The 24,586-nt window shown below is 52.0% G+C and overlaps 1 protein-coding gene across 25 annotated transcripts in view; it reads left to right on the forward strand.

Moving 5' to 3' along the window:
• The window catches only part of ARHGEF10L (Rho guanine nucleotide exchange factor 10 like), a 182,888-nt gene that overhangs the window by 57,059 nt on the left and 101,243 nt on the right, over positions 1-24,586 (forward strand). For 20 of the 25 annotated variants that reach the window (XM_078330518.1, XM_078330509.1, XM_078330514.1 and 17 more), the window contains exons 2-4: positions 4,338-4,417; positions 12,070-12,255; positions 13,043-13,076. In XM_078330518.1, the coding sequence (XP_078186644.1) occupies positions 4,381-4,417; positions 12,070-12,255; positions 13,043-13,076 (257 nt within the window). In that variant the 5' untranslated portion in view covers positions 4,338-4,380. Of the gene's footprint in view, positions 1-4,238; positions 4,418-12,069; positions 12,256-13,042; positions 13,077-24,586 lie in introns of those variants that run through there. The other 5 variants (XM_078330520.1, XM_078330521.1, XM_078330522.1 and 2 more) reach the window with 2 other exon arrangements.

Consider the following 24,586-nt stretch of genomic DNA (forward strand, 5'->3'; position numbering starts at 1 on the left):
GGAACAGGTTGGGTGGCATGGTCATAGAGCTAAAAACCAGAGTACTAGGCCAGGCCCAGAGCTGCTGGGACCTGAGAGGTCAGTGGAGGGGGCGAATCTTGGAAGGCCTTGCTTAGGACCCAGGCTGTATTCTGAGAGTGATAGGGAAGGGTTGGAAGCAACAGGGTGACGTGGCAGGTGTTTTTGTGGAGTGGACTCTTTGGCAGTGGAGGTGGCAGTTGGGTTGCCTAGCATGTATCTAATGAGAGCTGAAAGCCAGAGAGACCTCTCCGAGAACACAGACACGTGGAAGAACTCTGGTGCTGACCAGCCCAAGCACCTGGTCCTTCCTCCCATTCCCCACCTTCCTTCTGCTTCTGGAGGTGGACCCACAGAGGGTCTCCAAGGCCAGAGCTTGACAAAGGTGCCTGTACCAGAACCAATTCCTTGTTTCTCTCTGGGCAGGGCTGGGTGGTCACTGCCCCGCTCAGCCCAGCAGCCCAGCTGGCTGCTCCCCCCGATTCTGCCTGGACCTTGTTGAAGACAGAGGCCGGCCTTCTTTCCCGTTCCTCAAGGCACAAGATTGTGCAGTCTTCCAGGGCCCCCAGGTGTTTTCTTCCTCCACGGCTCATTCAGGTAGAAGAGGGATGGGGCCACTTGATGGGTGGGGGGTGGGAGATGGTCTTGGGGGGCCCCCCCATGGGACAGGGGCAGACAGGAAAAGGGTTTCCTAGTGGGGCCTCTGGGCAGATGGACTTTGAACCCTAGAGGGAGGGGAACTGATAAGCTCTTTGATTAAATTAGCCACGCCTGGAAGATACAGTGGGAGGTGCCAATGCCAGGCTGCTCTAAGTGTTCCCGTCACTGAGCCTAACCTGCTCCAGGCCTCTGGTGGGCACACTCTGAAGCCAGGAGCTGGGGGCCTCTGTTTTTCCTCCCTTGTCTGAGCTCTGCTGCCTCCTCAGCCATTCCACACAGGAAGGGAAACTGTTCAGTGTCCACCTGTCCCTTTGGGCTTGGTGGTCATTGTTAAAAAGGTGACCACCGAGAAACGACAATCTCCTGTAATGCTGCCGCCCAAGCATGGCCCGGATAGGGTGCTCATGGCAACAGAGGCCCCTGTCTACCTAGAGCTTATTCTGTGCAGGGCACAGCAGAATTCATCACACCCATCTCGGGGTCCTCATTTCATCAGCACGGGACACCCAGGAGGCAGGTGCTGGTCTTACTCCCACCATCCCAGTGAGAAAGGAATTAATTGTTGCTGTGGCAAGTGGCAGAGCTGGCATTTGAAGCTGAATCATCCTGGCACCAAATCCTATCCTCTAACCATGGCCTTCACTGTCACTGCCTGGAGAATGACAGTGCTGTGGGCAGTGCCCTCCTCCTTTGGACTCAGTTTCCACAACTGTAAAGCAAGAGCAATACCATCATCATGGAGCTACTTTCTGGTTCTGACATGCCATGAAGCCTTTTTATTAGTTATCTTTTTAAAGATGAGAATGATTCGTATTTATTTATTTATTTATTCATTCATTCATTTTTAGACAGAGTCTTCCTGTGTCACCCAGGCTGGAGTGATAGTGGTGCCATCTTGGCTCACTGCAACCTCCACCTCCTAGGTTCAAGTGATTCTCCTGCCTCAGCTTCTCAAGAAGCTGGGACTACAGGTGTGCACCACCACGCCTGGCTAATTTTTTGTTTTTAATAGAGATGGGGTTTTGCTATGTTGGCCAGGCTGCTTTTGACTCCTGACCTCAAGTGATCTGCTGCCCTGGCCTCCCAAAGTGCTGGGATTACAGGCATGAACCATCATGACTAGCCTGAAGTGGGTACTTTTTAATCCCTACTTTGCAGATGAGTAAACTGAGGCACAGAGGTAGGCTGGAATTACTTACCAAGATCTCATAGCTGCTGAGTGGAATGCAGGTGGTATCGGGTAGCCTGAACTCTTGCTGAACCCTGTGAGGATCTGTAGTGGTGGCAGTGGGCTGCTGTGAGCCATCCCACTCCCTTGCCCACATCCTTCTGAGACGAGCGGCCTGTGTGTATAAAATGGTGGTCATAGGCAGAGCTCGCTGGCCTGTGTCCTTGTCCTGTCACTTCAGAGCCCTGCATTAACCTGTAGCGGACACCTTCCAGATTCTAGCCCAAAGGCTAGGGAGGCAGTGTGATCAGAGGATTGAGACTAGGCTTCAGGGTCAGTGCTCTCTGGCTGGAATCCCAGTGTGGTCACCTGCTCCTCTTGCTTCTGTGACCTGGGGCAAATATTTGCTTCTCTGAGCCTCTGTTTCCTCATCTGTAAGTTGGGGTGCTATGAGAATTAGATGGAACAATGCTAATAAAGTGTCAGGTTCCATACATGTTGGTGGCTCTCTTCCTTTCTAGGGAAAGCCTTGGGCTTGGAGGGGAGGGCAAGAATCAGCCCAGGAGGGAGAAGAAAGGGGAGGACATTGGATTTTCTGCCCTGGAAGGGAAGGATCTCCTGGGTTTTGGCCCCAGGGTAAAGTAGCAGCCTCTTTCCATATCATCATCAAATTGTATTTAAGGAGCAACTGGGACAGGAGGCTGGGCAACGTGCTTCCCTTTTTCCTTCTGTAAAATGGGTATAGGTCTTTCTGCCACTTCCCTCATGGAGCTCTTGGGGCACCAGAGCCCTCAGAGAAAGGCCGAGCAGACCTCAGGAGTTTTGGATGAACCCACTGGGTGGGGGCCCTGCAGCGGGGCTGCTGTGCAGCTGTTTGATCTTTCAATTTGCAAAGGGGTTTGCAGACATGTTAGTTTGCTTTCCAAAACTCTTTGCTGAAGTAACAGTTTAGTTCTGAGAGTTTTCTGTGTGGGTCTAAGGCCCACATGAGACATGGAGTCTCGCTCTGTCTCCCAGGCTGGAGTACCATGGCATGATCTTGGCTCACTGCAATCTCTGCCTCCCACGTTCAAGCAATTCTCCTGCCTCAGCCTCCTGAGTAGCTGGGATTAAAGGTGTGTGCCAGCACACCCAGCTAGTTTTTGTATTTTTAGTAGAGATGGGGTTTCACCATGTTGGCCAGGCTGGTCTTGAACTCCCGACCTCAAGTGATCCGCCCACTTCAGCCTCCCAAAGTGCTGAGATTATAGGCATGAGTCACCTTGCCCAGCCTGGAGGCTAACTTTTCATCATCTACCTGTCTCATTGTTTGAGTCTTGAAAGGTGCTAGAGTGTAGTGGCTGCTTCTGAACACACACTCCAGAGCCCCATGGCCTGGGTTCGAACCCTGGCTCTTCCTGGCTGTGTGATCTTGGGCAAGTTACTTAACCATTCTGGGTCTCATTTTCTCGTTTATAATTTGGACGAAAAGAGGTTAATATTTTTAAAGTGCTTACAATTACGTCTGAGATGTTGGCAATGCAAGAATATCTACTGTTACTAATATTGTCATGAACCTGAGTTTCACTTTTGTTCAGTAAGCCAGTTTAATAAAAATAAAGCCTTTAGGAATGGAAAGGAAAATAGGAACACAGTAGTTTGTGGCCTGGGCAGATTAGACCAGATGGCTGGGTGCTTTCTCTTCAGGGTGTGTTCCCTCCTCCACAGGAATGTCTAGGAGGACAGCCCCCAGCACAGAATTGAAGGTGACAGTAGTGGGGGGGCAGGGTTGGCTCCAGGGCCCAGGAGCCCCCTGGAGGCGCCAGCCTCTTGGTTGTGTGAGCTTCCACTGAGAGGGGAGGGCAGTGCCACCTTGGGGCAGGAGGAATGGTGCCCCTTAGCTGAACATTCGAGATTCTGTTCCTGCCTTGTGTCATTGGCCTCTGTAGCCATTGCCTTCCTCACATCCATGTGCCAAGGCCAGGTTATCCCTTGCCTGCTAGTCAACCCGTGGGGTGGGACAGGGAGAAGCAGAGTGAGAGTGGCCTTCAGCAGGGCCGCAGGAAGGGACTGGCAGGAGTGGGCAGACCTGAGGGAGCCTGTGCTTCCTGGGCAGCCAGGAGGAGGAAGTGTCCAGTCCCCTCCATGACAGGCGTGATCTGATTTCTGGAAGGTGGGGACTTTGCATGACCTTTCTCTGGGGCCATAGCTTCATCTATAAGCCAGAGGGGATGAGGAGGGACACCCAGCAGGTGCCTGCAGGTCTCTTGGCACTGGCAACAGGAAGGTCTGTGGCTGCAGGGTTTCTGGGAAGAGGGAGTGGGCTGCACAGCTGCTGGTGTTTCTGTGGGTTAATGATTTATGATGGGTGGAGGCTGGGGCCTTTCTGGGGCTGCCCTGTGCTCCGAGAGCTGCTGGGTTGAAGCACAGATTGTGGGCCAGTGACTTGTCTCAGTTGCGGAAACTGCAGCCCTGACTCCGGCTGATGAGGTTCCTGGTCTTCTTTTCACAGGCGTGCGACTGGGACGGTGCTGCTCTGAGCTGGACCTTGTCTGATGGCTTCCTCCAACCCTCCTCCACAGCCTGCCATAGGTACCGTGCCCAGAGCTTCCTGTTCCTCTTGACTCTTCTTATAAGGGGGTTGTAGGGGCCGGCGGAAGGCCTTGCTCTGGAGCAAGGTGGCCCCATGTGGGAAGCCGGCTCCGCTGGCCACTGGCCCTGCCTGGGCTGCATCCTCTGCCTCGTGTTCCTTGTCTACAAAATAGAAGTAACTTTCTGCTCACAGAGGAGGCTCTGGGCAAGGGTCAATCCTCTTCCTGTCTTCCAAGATCCCCCAGAGATGTGAACACATGGGGATCTCAGGCTGAAGCTTATAAATCAGGGGTGAGGAACTGAGGTTGAGGGAAAGGGTTGCGCCATAAGTTCAGCCCATTGAACAGGGGTAGGGTTGCCACATTTAGTGGAAAAAAGAGAAAATAAAAGAAAAATATAGGTGGGCATGGTGTCTCATGCCTGAATCCCAGCACTTTGGGAGGCCGAGGCAGGCAGATCACTTGAGGTCATGAGTTCGAGAACAGCCTGGCCAACATGGTGAAATCCCTACAAAAATACAAAAATTAGCCAGATACGGTGTGGCACCTGTAATCTCAGCTACTCAGGAGAATTGCTTAAAATTAGCCAGATATGGTGTGGCACCTGTAATCTCAGCTACTCAGGAGAATTGCTTAAACCTGGAAGACAGAGGTTGCAGTGAGCCGAGATCACAACACTGTATTCCAGCCTGAGTGACAGAGCAAGACTCTGTCTCAAAAAAAAAAAAAAAAAAAGAAAAGAAAAGAAAAATACCTACTTATACTAACAAAGTTATCCGTTGCTTATCTGAAATTCATATCTGAGTCTTGTATTTTATTTGGCAACGCTGGCACTGGGACCTCAGATGCTGCAGGTGGAATCCAGGCTCTGCCCAGGAGGAACTGGGCCCAGGGCTGTTCACCCATGGCTGCACCTTCCTGCCCTCTTGCCCCACTATGAGAGGGGCAGAATTGCAGATGGCAATGAGTGAGGGCTGTGTCACTAGCCCCATCTGACCCTGCCACTTAGACTGTGGGCTTGTTTAAGTGACTTGGTGTCTCTGTGGCTTAGTTTCACCATCAGTAAACATGGTGACAATAACACCCTCTCCCAGACTGTTGCAAGGTTTAAATATATGTCAGGCATGGGCATGGGGTAATCAATTGCTCATGGATGGGAGTGCTTATCATCGTGGGTGTTGGCAGGACAGACAGTGTGCGCCATGCCCTGCACCCCTGGGAAAGCGAAATGACACATCTTCTCCTCCCTGAGCCTTGGGGTTCTTCTTGGGGGTGGGAAGCAGCACAGCAGACTTGTCTTCTCTGTGGTGATGAGTGGCTTCCCAGGGTCCCCCACCTCCTGGACTGGCTTGCATTGGTTCTCGTAAGGACCGGGTGTGTCCAGGAACAGGAGAGGCATGAGGGACTAGCTCTGGCTGTGCCACCTGTGCAGGTGGTTGGGAAGGGCTCTGTTGAGCTCTCAGTTGTGCTGGGATGGTCCTCCTGAGTTTTCCTTCTCGTAAGGAGCAATATCTGATTGCCTGGGGGGAAGGTAGAAGGTGGCCTTGGGGACAAGCACATCTCATCTCCTGATTCCCAACTGGGACTTAGGTCCCTGCATGGCCCTACCCCTTTCCACCCCTGCTGCCATGGGCACCTGCTTCCTTTCTCCTCCCCACCAAGAGGGCTGAACCTGAACATGAGGAGTGAGAACAAAAAATTGTAATGACTAAGTCAATTCTGCTCTGTTCAGCAAATGCTTGACAAACATTTATTGTTCCTGCTCTTTCTGATATTGCTGGCTGGTATCATCTGGGTGAAGCCAGCTCTTTGGCATTTTCTCATTCTCTGAGAGCTTCCCTTTGTCTTCCCAAATTAAATTCCAATTCCTGAGTAGGGGATTCCCCCACGCACCTTGTCAACACCTTTATCCTCGCTGGTGTCTTCACACCCCGGGCCACCTGGTGTTTGTTCTGTGTCCCTGCTGCGGCCTCAGCCTGGAATCCACGCTCTCGTGGGAGACTGTCAGGCCTTTTCTCATCCTTCAAGGCTCAGTGCAAGGGCAGCCTCATCCTCGAAGCCCTTCCAGAAGCCCCAGGGAGTCCTAGCCCCTTTCTCTTGGTGCTGTTTCAGTCTCTGAGGTTTTAGGTTTTTCTCCTGCTGGCTCTGCCCCACCAGCTGCAAAGTGAGCTCCAGAGGGGAGCCCACGGTGCCCCCCGCCTCCCCTGGGACTGTTTCTTACCTCTCCTTCTCCTTCCCTGCCTACTGGAGGGTGGGAGCTGCTCACTGGATGCATGGGTAACTGAAGCTATTTGTACTCTTACAGGGAGGAGGTGTAGGCCAGGCACAGTGGCTCATGCCTGTCATCTCAGCACTTTGGGAAGTGTCACTTGAGCTCAGGAGTTTGAAACCAAGTTGGGCAACACAGTAAAACTGCTATCTCTACAAAAAATGCAAAAAAAAAAAAAAAAAATTTAGCTGGGCATGGTGGCGCATGCCTGTAGTCTCAGCTACCTGGGAGGCTGAGGTAGAGGCATCATTTGAGCCCAGGAGGTCAAGGCTGCAGTAAGCCATGATCGCGCCGCTGCCCTCCAGCCTGAGTGACAGAGTGAGCTTCATTTCAAAACAACAACAAAAAAGGAGGTGTAGAAGTGACCTGAGCCCCTGGACATGGCTGTGGACAGGGTCGCCTGAGGCCGGTCCTGGCCTGTGAGTTGGAGAGGACTGCCCTTCTCACCCATCAGCAGGGACTGGGCCATGACAAGGCTGTAATCATAACAATAACAGTGATAATGGTGGTAATGAATGACAGTGATGGTGTAGCGATGGTGATGATAAGAGGCACGATCATCATTGGAAAAATAGTTAACATTTGGTGAGCCACGCACCCTGCACCAGGTGCTCTACATTCATTCAGTCCATCCTCTCAACAACCCCAGGAGGTTTTGCTGTTATTGTCCTCATTTTACAGACAAGGAAACCGGGAGGGATCAAACAACCTGACACCCATCCAGCTGGTACCTGGGCAAGCTGGAGTCTTAGCTGAACCTGAGTGGTATGACTCTGAAACCTTACTCATGGCAGTGACACCATCCACGTATAAAGGGAAACCCCCATACCAACTTCCTGCCCAGCAGATTCACTTGGGCAAGAACCGGGGCACTGAGAGGCTAAGAAAGCCCTATATAAGTCAGGATGGGCCTATATCTGGTACCGCTAAAATAGTGGGTAGTGACTTTATGGTCATTTATTCCAGTATTAAAAAAAAATTGTTTTTTGAGACAGGATCTTGCTGTGTTACCCAGGCTGGAGTATGAAGGTGTGATCATGGCTCACTGCAGCCTTGAACTCCTGGGCTCAAACCATCCTCCTGCCTCAGCCTCCTGAGAAGCTGAGACTGCAGCCATACACCACCACGCCCAGCTGATTTAAAAATTATTTTAAAAATGTTTACCTTTATTTATTTTTTTGAGTCAGAGTCTCGCTTTGTCACCCAGGTTGGGGTGCAGTGGCACAATCACAGCTCACTGTAGCCTTGAACTCCTGGGTTCAAGTGATCCCCTCACCACAGCCCAAGTTGCTGGGACTACAGGCATATGCCACCACACCCAGCTAATTTCCTCATGTTTAGTAGAGACGAGGTCTCACCAGGTTATCAGGGCTGGTCACAAGTTTATGAGCTCAAGCCATCCTTCCACTTTAGCCTCCCAAAGTGCTGGGATTACAGGTGTGAGCCACAGTGCCCAGCCTATGTTTTAAACTTTTAAAACTATCACCCATAGATGCGACAACAGGGATGCGTGTGTGTGTGTGTGTGTGCGCCTACTATATGCTAGACATTGCACTAGATGCTGAGGATGTAACAGTAAACAAAACAGACAAAAATACCTGCCCTCATGAAGCTTATATTCTAGTGGAGGAGACAGACAGCAACACAAATAACATATAGCATCATATGCTGACAGCAGCCGTAGAGACAGGTAAAACAGGGCAAACCGGCAGTCTCATCAGGCTCTGTGGCAGCGTGCAGAGAGATGATGAGCAGTAAAGACCTGCAAGAGGGGAGAGCTGGAGAAGATACCTGTGGGGGGAACATTCCAGGCTCTGGGGCTGCAAGTGCAGAGGTCCTGAGGGAGGAGCACACCTGGTACATTCGAGGTACAGGAAGGAGATCAATGTGGCTGGAGTGGAGGGAGCAAGGGATGAACAGAAAATTCTATGAGCGTATGCATGTGCCTGTGCGCACACGCTCACACACACACACACATACACACACACACACCCCTACCCAACGGGTATATAACTGAAACAGAAGTGTCAAAACCAGTATTGAAATTATACTGAGGTGAATTCATTAGTATCACATTATTTTTAATACATTATTTTAATGTATTATCTAATACATTATTATAAACAATACATTACTTTTTAAACATCTGAGAACCACTGGGGTAGGTGTAGCCCTCAGCACAGCACCTGTAGATGTAAGGATTATGACAATAACAGCTGTTGGAATTACTCTTCCCCTCCCAGCCTCAGATCCTTGAGGACTGAGGTGTTGAAATAATTCAATACCAAATGTATTTTATTTGGTATTATAATACCAAAAAGAGCACCCATATGATTTTATTAATATTAGAATACAGCAAATGTCTAGGAGCATCTGAAGGAAGCAATCCAAGCACCAAATGATTGGTGTTACTTAGTTGATCGGGAATCCCCTAATTGAACTGAGTCACCAGCGGGTTGGGAACTGCAATCTGAAGGACACAGATCCAGCTTCCACCAAAGCCTGACCACCCAGTGCAGAATGTCTGAGGGCTCCAGCTGCTTCCGGAACCCACAGGGCTTAGGTAGAAGTGTATGAAAGGTGAATGGAGCTGGGTTCCGGTTCATTCCCATCCCCTTAGCGGCTTACGGCAGGCATTGCTTTGCCTCCGTCTCTGGGGTCTTGGGTAAATGGAGGTGATCCCGAGGCTGGCTCAGGAAGCTGCTCTGGGCACAGCTTAGGTTCTCTCAGGACTTGTTTCTTGACACCTGGGGAAGGAGTTAGTGCTACAGGCCACATCACTGCCCAGAGTCCACCCCTGCTGTCCTGGCCTATGGGATCCCTAAAGCCCCAGGAGGAGCGGCTGTGTCTCCTCCTCTGTGGCCTCAGAGGAAGTTGGGCACTTCTCCCTTTGGGGAGGGAGGGTATGCTCTGGACTTTCATTGCAGTCAAGCAGCTGAGGAAGGGGTTTCCTACATCTGCCCCCAAAATACTGTGCTCTGGGAGCCTAGTATCTATTCACTGTCAGGGAGTGAATAGATTTTTCTTTCTTTTTTTTTTTTTTGAGACGGAGTTTCGCTCTTTTCACCCAGGCTGGAGTGCAATGGCACGATCTCGGCTCACCGCAACCTCCGCCTCCTGGGTTCAGGCAATTCTCCTGCCTCAGCCTCCTGAGTAGCTGGGATTACAGTCACGCGCCACCGTGCCCAGCTAATTTTTTGTATTTTTAGTAGAGACGGGGTTTCACCACGTTGACCAGAATGGTCTCAATCTCTTGACCTCATGATCCACCCGCCTCTGCCTCCCAAAGTGCTGGGATTACAGGAATAGATTTTTCTAGTTCGAGAGACTGTTGGAATCAGATATGTCCATCTGTCCATCTGCTGGCCTGTCTGTTCATCTGTGTTCCAGCCACCTCCTCACCCATCACTCATCCATCTGTCTAATGTTTATTGAGCAATTGCTGGGGCTGGGTCCGCAGACCCATGGACTAGAAAATCCTGTTTGTCCTCAAGGGTCTGAGGCTGGGAGGGGAAGAGTAATTCCAACAGCTGTTATTGTCATAATCCTTACATCTACAGGTGCTGTGCTGAGGGCTACACCTACCCCAGTGGTTCTCAGATAGTGGCGATTTTGCCCTCCCGGGGGACATATGGCAATGTCTGCAGACATTTTTGGTTGTCACAGCTGGAGGGTCCCCCTGGACTGTAGTGTGTAGAAGCCAGGGGTGCTGCTAACCGTCCTACAGTGCACAGGACAGCCCCTGCCATCCCAAAAAAGAATTATCCAGTCCAAGTGTCAATAGTTCTGAGGTAGAGAACCCTAACCTGCATCCCAGTTGATGTTCATGTCAGCCTTACGGGGAAAATGCTGTTTTTATTCTCCACTTTGCAGGAGAGGAAACCAAGTTCAGAGAGGTAAAGTGACTTGCTCAGAACCACACAGCTAGCGGGGAGCTCAGACAGGGCCATGTGAGTGCAGAGCTCATGCTCTAAGCTGTGTGGCATGTGCCATGACAGGACTGCTTAGGGCGGTCAGCTTGGCAGATGATTAAAACAGAACCAAACTGCCAGCTGGTTTTGCAGTGGGTTTGCATAAGACAGGGCATGGAGTGATTGAACTCCTGAAGTTCTGTTCAGCCCAGAGTTTAGGAAGGAAGTCTTTTTTTTCTTTTTTTTTTTGAGATGGAGTCTCACTCTGTCACCAGGTTGGAGTGCAGTGGTACGATCTCACCTCACTGCAACCTCTGTCTCCCAGGTTCAAGTGATTCTCTTGCCTCAGCCTCCCAAGTAGCTGGGATTACAGGTGCGTGTCACCACATCTGGCTAATTTTTTGTATCTCTAGTAAAGACGAGGTTTCACCATGTTGGCCAGGCTAGTCTTGAACTCCTGACCTCGTGATCTGCCCACCTTGGCCTCCCAAAGTGCTGGGATTACAGGCATGAGCCACCACGCCTGGCAAGGAAGGAAATCTTCTAGGATGAGGATTGGGGAACCTCCATGTGGTGAAATGGCTGGAAAGGTGAGGGCTTGTGCTCTCTGGGATAGAGAATTCATTCCTTCGCTTGTTCAACAAAAGCGGCTGAGCTCCTAGTCTGGGCCAGTCCAGGACCCGATAGTAGAGGGGACAGACCCGTGAGATGTCTGCTCTCAGGGATTTGAGCTTGGTGGGAGGTACAAACAAGGGGCGGGGCAGAGAAGAGAGGCCACGCCTCCTGTAGTAGGCAAGGAGGGTCTCTCTACTTGAATTGAGCTTTTATGGGTAAGGAAGACAGGAGTTCATAGTCAGGAAGGGGGCCCCCCAGGAGGGGAAGAGCAGGAAATGAGGCCTAGCGAGCTGACCTCCATGCTGGGAGCTCAGTGCCTTCCTCTGCCCCAGCGAGTCTGTGTCCTAGTACCTGAGAGCTGGCTGCCTCCAAGCCTGGGCATTTCCAGGCAGCTGTGTTTCATGCCGCTGCACATACCAAATCAAGTGTAGCGAGAAGGATGTGCCCGTCTGTGCTCATTTGCACACACAAAGCACACAGACACATCAACACAGAAACATACAAGAAGACTTGTGTTCATACATATACACTCATTTAAAAAGACCACCTTGCTTGCAAAACAGGGCAATAGGAAATAAGAGGAAAGATATACATCGAAGTACTGATATGCACGGGCTCGCCCCGAGAGCACACTCACTTCCTTTCCTCCACTGCCACTTGCTTAGAGACCTAACCCAATCCCCTCCCCTGGCCTTTCAGGCAAGTAGGGCCATCCGGCTTGGGTTTGATGGCTCTCATTCCCCAGCTCAGACCTGAGGTGCTCACCCCGTTCCAGCCCATGCCCACCTACCCTAGCTGTCTGTCCATTGACCAAACCTCCAAGATCCTGCAGCTTGGCCAACTCCTCCTCTCTTCCAGGAGATCAGCTGGTTCCAGGAGCCCCAGGCCCCTCCTCCGAGGCGGAGGACGACCCAGGAGATGCCTTTGAGTTTGACGACAGTGATGATGAAGAGGACACCAGCACAGGCTTGGGTGTCCCAGGCCTTGCTCCCAAGAGGGATGCAGAACCCCCACTGATCCACTTTGACTCCAGCCCTGTCACTGGTAAGATGTTTCTGGGAACTTCCGGTCCTGGGGCTACAGGGAGCAGTAAGAACTGGGCGGAAGCTCCAGGCTCCCCGGAATGCCTGGTGTTCCCTCCGCTGTCCCCAGAAAGCACGAAGGGAAAAGCCACTGGGAAGAAGCTAGAGTCGGTTGCTTCCCTTGGGAGTTTGAAATTCCTAGCATTCCTGCAACATCTGGCGCACTCTGGCACATTGTAAATGGAAGTGGTTGGCCTGAGTTTTGCTTTGGAGACAGTTGCTGCCCAGGGCTCATGTCTCTGAAGTCATCCCTGCAGCTTCTCCTAAAGAATCCACACCAGCCAGAAGAGCAGCCTCCCAGAGGTCCCCTCTTCTGTCTGCCTTGGGGAGCTGGCAACCCTGGGGGGCAGGAGGGCCCTGATAAGCTGGTGTTAAATGGCAGCTTCTGGGCTCTTAGATTCTGTTATCCTGGGGACCAGACCAGCTGGAACTTCCTGCAGGCTTGGGGACAGCGAGCTCCCAGAGCAGCTGGGGGTGGAGGGCAGGCCCAGAGCAGGCAGGGCGGCTGCCCTGGGTTCTGGCTGGAGTTGGGATGTGGGCCACGGGGTGGGTGGGGGTGGTGCAGGCCAGGTAGGGGAGCTGATGACTGAGCCAGGATTGGGGGAAGGAGGCGGGGCTCAGCAGGCACCCAGGCTGTCCGGGCCCTGTCTGCAGCGTCCCTGGGGAGGCTGGGAAAGGGGCGGGGAAGGGCTGAGTGCTTGGGGCCAGCCTCTGGCCTGACGGGCTCTCTCTCTGCTCTTCTTCTGCAGACCCAAACTCAGTGGCTGCACCGCCCAGCACAGAGTAAGTGAACCCTGCTCCTTTGCTTTGGCGGTTGGAAACAAGGAGGCACTGGGCAGCGGGTGGGGATGGGTTGGAGCTGAGGCCCAGAGGACCTGACTGGTGTTTGGGTAAGGAGGAAAGCGTTTCATCGTTTCATCAAGGCCCTGTGCCTGGGGGAAGAGGTCAGTTCCTGAAACTCGTGGTACTTTTTCCTTTATTTTGCCCACAAGCCTGTGAAAACAGCAGGAGGCAGGCGAGGCTCCAAACCCTACCTCTGCCCCTCGTAGCTGTGTGGCCTTGGAGGAGTCACAGGAACTCTCTCAGTGTCAGTCTGTTCGCAGGTGAAAGGGACACAGTAAGAGCACTCCTTCTGTTGGGTTTGTCCTGGAGAAGCTACGGCTGCCTGGTGCTTAGTGTGTGCATGTGTGAGGGGGGTTTGGGGGAGGTGGGGGGGGTTTGGGGTTGGAGGGTGCAGCCCATTGGAATTGTTTTTGCAGTTGCCATTTGTCTTGCTAATGCCATTCCCATTCCTATGACAGTTGCTGTTAGGGACCCTGCCCTCTGTGCCTGGGAGCCTGTCAGAGGCAGTGTAGCCTAGTGGTCAGGACCCTGGATGTTGGGGTGAGGGCCTGCATCTTGTCTGTGGCCCCCACACTGGCCACAGGTCCTCGTTTCAGTCAAGTCCCCCTGGGCTTCGGTTTTCTCATATGTGAAATGGGCCATTGGGTAAGATCCCCGGCCTCGTGGTAGGTGCCTCATCAAGGCACTTGCTTTTTTATCACAGTTCTTCTTTGTCTTCTGCGAGTCAGGTCTGGGATGGAAGGGTAATTGGGCAGCTAGGCATGGTGGGAGCTGAGGCCTCTCAGGACCAGGTGCTTAGAGCCTCCTTGCCCAAGCAGTGGAGGGGTCTAGACTCCAAATGAATGGCCCAGGTTTCTGGGACCCCGAGTTTAAATCCTGTCTACCCTGGTGAGGGGAGGCATGTTTGAGTCCCCCTTTGTCTTCCTGGGGTGCCCCAAACTGAGCAAGAGGGGTTAATTCTCAGGCAGGTGTCACCCAGTGGGAGGTTTCAGAGATGCAGCTTGCAGGCCCAGGCCCCTGGAGGAGAAGTTCTTACATGTGCTCATTTACTGTCCAGAGTGGGTAGACTGAGGGAGTGGTTTCTGCTGAGCCTGCTACTGTATAATTAAGGTCAGAATTAGGGGCCAGCCTCTCTCCTCCCTGATTAGGGACCTGAAATGAATCAGCAGCCATTCGTCCTGCACCTGGGCTGGGAAGGTCCCTGACGGCTGTTATCTCCCAAGGGATTGAATTCTCCAGGGTGGGCCAGGAGGGAAGTTGTGGAGAAGGTAATTGTGGTGGGAGATGCAGATGCATCAGAGCGGGACAGAGACGGATGCCCAGGGAGCTGGGATGCTGTCTGGAGGGGAGCAGGGGTGGGGCCGTCAGGGGAGACTTCTGGACCAGGTCCTGGCTCAGCAAGCAAGTGGAAGTTCACCATTCAGGATGGCAGAGGGGCAGGGGGAGTGCCTGTGGAGGAAGTCCCTGAGCAGAGGCACAGGGCTGGCACACAGGGTGGAGAGCACACGTCCACCCGGGTACCCACACACTCGCCTCCTTCAAGCCACTCTCCTGGAGACCCCAGGAGTTAGGTGATGTGCCCAGGGTTCCAGGTAGAGAAGTACATGCTTATTTAGAACAGAGACCAAGGCTCCTCTGACACCGAGGCCAGGTGCTTGGCCACTGTCCTTCCCTGTCACCGGGAGTTCATGCCCTGGTTTCTGGTGAGAGAGTGTGTCTGGCTTCATAGGAATGATCTATGTGTACATTTTTTGAAATAAGAATTTTGCCCACTCAGAGATGATCTCTGCACTCCTAGGAGAGTGGCGTCTAAGCAGTCAGTGGAATGTTCCATGGGTCCCTCCTGGGGAGCCATGGGAGGCAGTGCCTGGTGCGTGATTCCTGGTGAGGCCCCTTCCCTTGACATGGGAGCAGAGCAAAAAGAGCCTCCTCTTTGCTCCCCCGACACAGAGATCTTGTGAGGGCGGAGGAGTGTGCAGGTGTGTCTCTCCACCAGCAATTGCCTCTGTGGGGACAGGGACTTTTTGACTTTTTTGGAGGGTGATGTTGTGTTTGCTGCCAAACCTCATGGCTTAGCACAGGGGCAGGCACAGGGTGAGTGCCAAGGATGTCCTTGTTGAATGAATGATGGACAGAAGGAAGAGGGGTCTGTGTCTCTGTGGAAGCAAGGAGAATACCAATGGCATGTCAGGCTGGGCGCGGTGGCTCACGCCTGTAATCCCAGCACTTTGGGAGGCCAAGGTGGGTGGATCACTGAGATCAGGAGTTCAAGACCAGCCTGGCCAACATGGTGAAACCCCGTCTCTACTAAAAATACAAAAATTAGCTGGGTGTGTTGGTGCGTGCCTGTAATTCCAGCTATCAGGGAGGCTGAGGTAGGAGAATTGCTTGAACCTGGGAGGTGGAGGTTGCAGTGAGCCGAGATCACACCACTGCACTCTAACCTGGGTGACAGAGCAAGATTCCATCTCAAAATAATAATATTATATTATTATTATTAAATAATAATATAATATTGTTACATTATAATATACTATTATATTATATATTATATATTTATTGTATTATATATTATATATTAATATTATGTAATATATAATATTATATAATACACTGCACCGGCTGACTGCCTCAGCCTCCTGAGTAGCTGGGATCACCTGCCATCACACCCAGCTAATTTTTGTATTTTTAGTAGAGATGGGGTTTCACCATCCCGAGTAGTGGGGATTACAGGCACCTGCCACTATGCCCAGCTAAATTTTATATTTTTAGTAGAGATGGGGTTTCACCATTTTGGCCAGATTGGTCTCAAACTCCTGACCTCAGGTGATCCACCCACCTGAGCCTCCCAAAGTGCTGGGATTACAGGAATGAACCACTGCACCTGACCCATGTTATCTTATTACTTGTACCACTAGGAGCCCTAGAAGAAAAGGACTAGTGAATATGCCCATTTTGCAGGTGAGCAGTGAAGGCTTAGAGAACTGAAGCAATTTACTCAAATTTCATGGAGCTAGTAAATGGCAGGGCTGGGACTAGGCCTGTTTGCCCTAAAAGCTGTCTACTGGGGCCTGCAGGGTTTGCTTCTCCTGGTGGACTCTGAAGTGTGTGCACTCATGTCTACCCTAAGCTCTCACTAGGGAGTCATGGTTGAAAGAGCAGCCCTGAGTGCCCAGCAGTAGCCAGGAAACGTGAGCCCTGCAGATGCTGGCTTCCTGTGTTTCTGCACCCCTCACCTCTGAGTGCAATAGCCCCATGTACTTGGCCCCTCTGGAATTGTTTGCTTTTCCTGTTTAGTTTTGCCTTTATCCCCCTGTGACCTCAGCACTTTTCTGTGGGTCAGGATTTTGGCTACTGGCCGTGGTCGCAGGGATTCTCATGGGCTCCCCAAAGGTACCTGGGCTACCCATTCCTGGGCTTTTCTGGATAAGATGAAGTGTGCTGCCTGTTTGCCAGTGTCTCTCATTGGGTCCTGGAGCCAGGAAAAGGAATGGGGCAGCCGGATTCTTGGAAAGGACAAGGAGACTCATCCTCCCTAGATGTATCGAGGCTGAGAGGATCAGGCCAAGAGGAGACCAGGCTCAGCGAAGCAGTGTTGACACAAGATGGAAACAGGGTGCTGGTGGCCTGTGGCTTCTGAGGCTGTTGGGTTGGGGGGACACAGGGGCTCTTGGGAAGGGCAGGTCAGCAAGGCTGGAGTGGCCCCACATGTCTGGAGGAAATCTTCAAGGTTTTTCAGATTGTACAAACCTAGCTGGCGTTGTTTGGAATCTTGGGCTGCTCCTTACATGTACTATGTCCCAAACCCAGAGCCTTTGAGCCTCCTGTGCCCTGTCCTGCAGGGTCCATGTGGGACGGAAGGCCTGGCAGATACCAGCTATCCTGCATGGGAGGGTTATGGGGACCAGGTCCTTCTTTCCATTAAAAATCTTTCTCTAAAGGTCCCTGGTCAAAATTATAAGTTGGAAAAGCTGGGTTTTGTCTTTTCTTTCCTTCTTTTCCTCCGCTGAGGGTGGAAATAAGGGCTTCCAGGTTCAGTATCAGAGCTGGGACCTTTAGATCCCAGACCCCTGGGACTCACACGGCCTCTCCCTTGAGAAAGGTACATGCAGGGTACCTGTTTGGCGTACTTGTTCTTGGTATAAATATGCCTTCAAGGAATCCTGTGACATCCCTCCCTTTATCCCTGAAGCAAGTGGTAGGACTCTGCCTCACTCGTTTTTTATCCCAGTGCCTGGGAAAGAGATGGTGCAACAATACCAACAGCCTACACCAGCACGGACTTGATAGTTTACATCTTATTTTGATTCTCACAACTGTGGGAGGCAGAATCATGGCCCTTCCACCCTTCGGAGATTTTCCCGTCCTCATCCCAAGCACTTGCGAATCTGTGATGCTGTGTGGCAAAGGGACTCAGCAGATGTGATTAAGTGAGCGACTTTGAGATGGGGAGATGACCCTGGGTTATCCATGGGTCCAGTGTAACCACAGGGGTTGTGACAAGAGGGAGGCAGGAGGGCCAGAGTCAGAGAGAGGTGAGAAGATGCCACACGGCTGGCTTTGGAAATGGAGGATGGGATTGTGACAAAGGAATGCAGGTGGCTTCCCAAGGTTGGAAAAGGCAGGGGATGGCTTCCCTCCTGGAGCCGCCCCTGCTGAAACCTCGAGTGTAGCCCTGCGAAGCCCGTGATGGCCTTCTGACTTCCACACCTATGAGAATAGTTTGTATTTTAAGTCACTAAGTGTGTGGTCATCTGTTACAGCAGCCATAGGAAACTAACACGGCCACCCCGGAGAGAGGAAATGATCATGGGTACCATTTTCCAAACCCAGGAGGGCGAGCTGGGCTGGGCGGGCAGATGTGGTGTTGGGCTCAAAGCTGGGATTACAGGCACCTGCCACCACACCTGGCTAATTTTTTCTGTATTTTTAGTAGAGACGAGGTCTTACATGTTGGTCAGGCTGGTTTTAAACTCCTGACCTCAAGTGATCTGCCCACCTTGGCTTCCCAAAGTGCTAGGTGTGAGCCACCATGCCCGGCCCCCTCAATTTCTAATCTCTGTGAAGTGGGGTGACAAGACTCACTCGATGGTGCTGCTGGTGGAGATGAAATGAGACGAGAGAGATTAGGTGCTTAGTCAGTGAGCTGCTCATTGGGTGCAGATTTGTCTGGGGCAGACTCCAAGCATAAGGGACCCCTCACTGACCAGTGCATTGCTTAGCATTACCTGAAATGCTCATCAGTCTATCCTTCCTCCCCTCCTTCCTTTTTGAAAAAATACATGTTTGTTGTAGAAAAATTAGAAAGTATAGAAAATGGTAAACTAAAAGCAACTTTTTTGTTGTTGTTGTTGAGATGGAGTCTTGCTCTGCCACCCAGGCTGGAGTGCAGTGGCATGATCTCGGCTCACTGCAACCTCTGCCTCCCAGGTTCAAGCAATTCTCCTGCATCAGCGTCCTGAGTAGCTGGGACTACATGTGCCCGCCACCACGTTCCACTAATTTTTTTTTATTTTTAGTAGAGTTGGGGTTTCTCTGTGTTAGCCAGGATGGTCTTGATCTCCTGACCTTGTGATCTGCCCGCCTCAGCCTCCCAAAGTTCTGGGATTACAGGTGTGAGCCACCGTGCCCGGCCAACTAAAAGCAACTTTTAATCCTACCATGGTGTGTTTCCGTCCGACTTCTTTGCTAGGCATGTTTACAAGTATGCATCATTTTTTATAGAACTGTGGTTTTATTGCACGAGCTGTGTTTTGGTTCACCTTGTTTATTTTTTTTAAAAACCTAATTACCTATCATGACCATTTCCCCAGGGAACTTGTATTGTTCTGCAACACCCCATGAGGCTCTTGATAGATTCTTGCTGGGGATGCAGGGCCTCTCCATGTCTGACTGCCAAGCCCTGTGGCCTCTGAGACATTAGGAAGGGAGGTGTATATGCCATGGAGCAGGAGGCCAGAGGCTGGGGCTTTAGCCCAGCTATACAGAGATGGTTCAGCGTGCTTGTCGCGGGGGGTGCGGGCTAGCTGTACAGAGATGGTTCCCCAGAGGCCTTGCTGCTCCCTTCCTGCTGAGGTCTGTGATGCGATGCCACCTGAGGGATGCTCCAAGACTTCCCCTGGGGTCTCCTCCCTGCTCTCCACTCACCCAATAAGGGGATCTCTGACTGTGATGGGGTGGCACAGGACAGACCCGTTGGGTCCTAGAGGCCCTCTGTGCACGGGATGGCCAGCCACAGCGGGAAGAGGGAACATTTGCAGGTGAGGGACCAGGTGCCTGGGGGAGGGGTGGAAGGAAGGAGCGGGCAGGGAAGCAGCGCACACGAGGCTATACCACATGCCAGCCTCTGTGCCGGGGATTGACATACCTTCTTTATTTACTGCATACCAGAACCCTGTGAGGGAGGTAGCATTGCCTCATTTCACAGATATGGAAACTGAGGCATAGAGAAGGACGAAGTGCTTTATTTGCATCATCTCACTGAATCCCCACAGCTGGAAGTAGGACTGATACTTCACCCTGTTCCACATTCAGTGGCATGTCCCAGTGCACACAGCCATGGCTGAGCCACAGTCTTCTCCCAGGTCATGGTTCCAGAGTGTTTGCTTTTAACCTGCTCATGCCTGGGAGCCTTGGTTCTCAACTCTGGCTGCATGCTGGAGCCTGCAGGGAGCTTTCCCTGACCAACAGTCAGAGTCACCGGGGCAGGGGCCCTGGCATCCACATCTTCTAGGGGTGACCTGCTGACTCTAGTGGGCAGCCAAGCCAGACGCTCTCTTAGGTCCTCAGCTTCCACTTGCTGTACAAACAGAAGGTGGCCAGGGCCAAACAGAGACCCGACAGCAGGCTGAACGTGTTCCTCCTTTTCTTTGGTGTCTCCTGGATCGGGCCATCGTGCAGGGGGGGACTTTCTGAGGCCGGCGGTGACACTGTGTGGGGCTGTCCTATGCAAACTCTCCCGTCCTGTCCCTCCCTGTGCTGAAGCTTGGGTTTTCCTTAAGGCCTTAAAAGGCAAATGTCATTCCAGTCCCTTTTAGTCCCCAAAGATGAAATTCTTTCCTTTGTCATATTTTTTATGCCTTGTCCCGGCAAGGGACATATTTTTTATGCATTGTCCCGACAATGCCTGTGTGTGCGGAACCCGCTGGCTGGGAATCCTTAGCTTGTTCTGGTTTTGGGGGTCTCCTCCCCAAACACATAGTGCAGCTTCTGGGAAGGAACCCTGTGGAGGTTCACTGAGAAACTGGGGCCTGTACCAGCCCCTGTAGGGTTGGCAGGTGCCATTCTCTGGAGTGAGGCTTCCTATCTTTAAAATAGGCTGGGGGCCCAGCCCAGTGGCTCATCCCTGTAATCCCAGTACTTTGGGAGTGCTGGATGGATCCACGGTGGGTGGATCACCTGAGGTCATGAGTTCAAGACCAGTCCAGCCGACATGGTGAACCCCCCTGCCCCGCCCCCATTTCAGCTGAAAATACAAAAGCAAGTCGCCAGACTTGGTGCACGGGGACCTACCCCTCCCTGCCCTGCTGCTCTCTGGAGAGAGAGGAGGTGGGGCACAAAGGTGCTTGGAGCTCTGTGAATCAGAAACAGGCTAGGTGCCCATCTGGTGCACTTGAACTCCTCTGGCCGGCAATGTAGGTTGCCGCTTGGGGGTGCTGGGAGGGGTCCTTTCCTCTCTCGCCTTCCTCTGCTTCTGTCTGCCTTTTCCTCTCCATCTCTGGCTCCTCTCCATGGATTCAGACTCTTTCCTTTGCATTCAGGTTGCTGGCCTTACTTTCATTTGCAAGCTGAGAGGCCTTAGGAAAGCAGGAAGCTCAGATAAGGGTGAGATAATTCCCTCTTATTGGTTTTTATGGCTCTTTTATGATCTGGAGGCCCCTGAAGGAGTGTTTGTTCACAGGGAGAATTAGACACTGCGGCCTGTGTGGCTTTCATGGGCAGCAGCTGGGAGAGGCTGCTCAGGTGGGTGCAGGGTGGGTCCAGGGCCTTGGCAGGCAGCAGGGAGGGGCCTGAGTACAGGAGGCACCCCAGCTTCATTTCTTGCCGTGCCCTCCTTGCATACGTGTCTTGAGCTGTAACTTTGCTCGTGTCCCTGCTCCCCCCACTTTATTTCTCTTCCCCTGCCTGAGAAGCCCTTTCTCCATCTCATTGGCCTGAGGAACACCTGCTCCAGTCTGCAGGGACAGTGCAGGTGGCCCTGAGAGCCAGGCTTTGCAGGGAGATCATCTGGTTTCAAACTGCCACTGTGCCATTTGCTGGTCAGGTGACTTGGGCAGTGGGGGTGGGCATGAAGGTGCCCACCTCCTCTGTGTTATGTGGACCCCCATTCCCCAGCCCAGGACACCAGAGCCAGTACCTGGGCAGGTCACTCACTGGGTTTTGATAAGGTGCAGCTAGGAGGACCATACTTCAGCCTCCCCCTGCCTCTGAGTCTGCTCATAAGGCGTTTCCAAATCCCTTCTGAAGCTGCGGGACCTTACCCAGTGATGCCTATTCCCAACTCCATGTCATCTTTAGAATTTACACGCGGCCTTCCCTGGTGTTCTCTGGGTGAAACTGCGTTCTCGTGGTTAAAGCGTGCTGCAGTCTTGGAGCCGGGTGTTATGCTTTCTCTTGGACAGTGTCTTAGTTTGTTTGGGCTGCTATAATACAGTGCCATAGACTGGGTGGCTTATAAACAAGAGAAACTTGTTTTTCTTTTTGTTTTGAGATGGAGTCTTGCTCTGTCTTCCAGGCTAGAGTGTAGTGGCACGATCTCGGTGTACCACAACCTCCGCCTCCCGGGTTCAAGCGATTCTGCCATCTCAGCCTCCCTAGTCGCTGGGATTATAGGGGTGCACCACCACGCCCGGCTAATTTTTATATTTCTGATAGAGACGGGGTTTCGCCACATTGGCCAGGCTAGTCTCGAACTCCTGACCTCAAGTGATTCACCTGCCTCTGTCTTCTGAAGTTCTGGGATTACAGGCATGAACCACCAACGCCCTGCCTAAGAGAAACTTATTTCTCAGTTCTCAAGGCTGGGAGGTCCAAGATCAGGGTGCCAGCAGATCCAGTGTCTGATAAGGGCTTGTTTCTTCTTATAGATGGCAACTTCTCACTGTGTCCTTACATGGTGGAATGGGCAGAGGAGCTCTCTAGGGCCTCTTGTATGGGCCCTAATCCCATTCATGGGGGCTCTGCTCTTAGAACCTAATCCCCTCTCCAAAAGCCGCACCTCCTAATTCTATCACCTTGGGGGTGAAGATTTTAACACATGGACTTTTCTTTCCCCCCACTCAGAGATGGAGTCTTGCTCTGTCACCCAGGCTGGAGTGCAGTGGCGTGAACTCAGCTCACTGCAACCTTCGCCTCCTGGGTTAAAGTAATTCTCCTGCCTCAGCCCCCAGAGTAGCTGGGATTACAGGTGCCTGCCACCACACCTGGCTAATTTTTGTATTTTTAGTAGAGACAGAGTTTCACCATTTTGGCCATTCTGGTCTCAAACTCCTGACCTCATGATCTGCTCACCTTGGCCTCCTGAAGTGCTGGTATTACAGGCATGAGCCACTGTGTCCGGCCTAACATATGGACTTTTTTATTGGGGGTACACATTCATACCGCAGCAGATGGAGAATTGAACTTGTGCCTTTGAGTGTGTGCCAAGGGCTACTGCTCTCTTTCTTTTTGTCAAATGGTAGCTAAATAGGCAAGAGTTGTGGTAACCTTATGCCTCAGCAAGTCAGCACTGCAAGTTCCCTACTTCCAGGCGGTCTGCTTGAAACAGTACAAGCTTTGCAAGTAGACGCAGTGTAAGATCCCAGCTCCCACTAATTAGCTAAGTGATTTTGGGTAATTGAGACTTTGTGAGCCTCAGTTTCCCCAACTGTAGAATGGGGGTAACAACACCTGCCTCTTGTGTGTTCCCAAGAAATTAAATGTGCAGGCTGGGCTCATGGCTCACTCCCAGTACTTTGGGAGGCCGAGGTGGGCAGATTACCTGAGGTCAGAAGTTTGAGACCAGCCTGGCCAAAGTGGTGAAACCCTGTCTCTACTAGAAATACAAAAATTAGCCGGGTGTAGTGGCAAGTGCCTATAGCCCCAGCTACTCTGGAGGCTGAGTTGGGAGAATTGCTCAAATCTGGGAGGCGGAGGTTGCAGTGAGCCGAGATCATGCCACTGCACTCCAGCCTGGGTGACTGAGAGAGACTGTCTTAAAAAAAAAAAAGAAGTTAAATGTGCAATTACATGTAAAGCAGAGCAAGCAGTGCATAGCAGATGCTTTGTAACTGTCAACGATTGTCACGGTCACGTATAAGAGCAAGGAGGACCTGTGGCTGGGAGACTGCACTCATCTAAGCTCATGTCTGTTCTAGCTGGAACAGTTTGGTTCCGTCTGAGCAATTCTGAGCAACTGATGGGGTGCCTCCAAAATGTTCCTGTATTGAGGAGGTGGTGGCTCAGGGAAGCAGCTGTTAGACATTGGGGTGGTTCCCATCAGCACAGCACCTTGCTTCCTGGTCCTCTCTTGGCCTTTATGTCCTGCCATTGGTGGAAAGTATTTCCCCCAGACCGAATGTGCTGCCTTCCTTGCCCTGGGCCACACTGCTGACTTCTGGCCATGAAATGTGAGCTGACACTTGCTCCTCTAACAGGGCAGGTGACTTAGACCTGTACCACCCAGTCCAGTGGCCACTAGCCATGTGTAGCTATTTAAAATTAAATGACTTAAAATCAAATAGAATTAAAAATTAGGTTCCTTAGTTTCACCAGCCACATGTCAAGGGCTTAGTAGCTGTGTCGCTGGTGGCCATTGCACTGCATATGCAATGCAGGAGCAGTCTCACCACCACCATCGCTCTGCTTATTATCTGAGAGGCAGGAGCAGTCTCACCACCACCATCGCTCTGCTTATTATCTGAGAGGCAGGAGCGGTCTCACCACCACCATCGCTCTGCTTATTATCTGAGAGGCAGGAGCGGTCTCACCACCACCATCGCTCTGCTTATTATCTGAGAGGCAGGAGCAGTCTCACCACCACCATCGCTCTGCTTATTATCTGAGAGGCAGCGGAGGGCAGCACTCAGAGCCCAGCTTGGGAGCCAGGTGAGCTGGCCTCACAGTCTGGCTCTGCCACTCCCTGGCAGAGTGATCCCCTGTAGGTTCCTCTACTTGCCTGCAGAATGCAGAAGATGCCAGGATCCCACTTGGTCCTGAGAAGGTGAGGCAGAGGGCCTGGCTCACAGGAGGTGCTCAGCAGCGGAGAGCCCTTGTCGAAGCCTCCTCCCCTCCCTTCCTTCTCCCCTCCCTCTTCCCCTGTACTGTCTTACTCTTCATCTGCTAAAGGCTCCAGTGCCAGGAAGTTCAAGTTGATTCTTTGGCTGTTCTCTTGACAGTCTAAGGCCCCTGCTCTCTGGGTTGGCATAAGTGGTCTTTGGTCTTTGTTTTATTTTTTTGAAACTGGACTTAAA

The sequence above is a fragment of the Callithrix jacchus genome, chromosome 7 (assembly GCF_049354715.1).
Source record: "Callithrix jacchus isolate 240 chromosome 7, calJac240_pri, whole genome shotgun sequence".
NCBI classification, from domain to species: domain Eukaryota; kingdom Metazoa; phylum Chordata; class Mammalia; order Primates; family Cebidae; genus Callithrix; species Callithrix jacchus.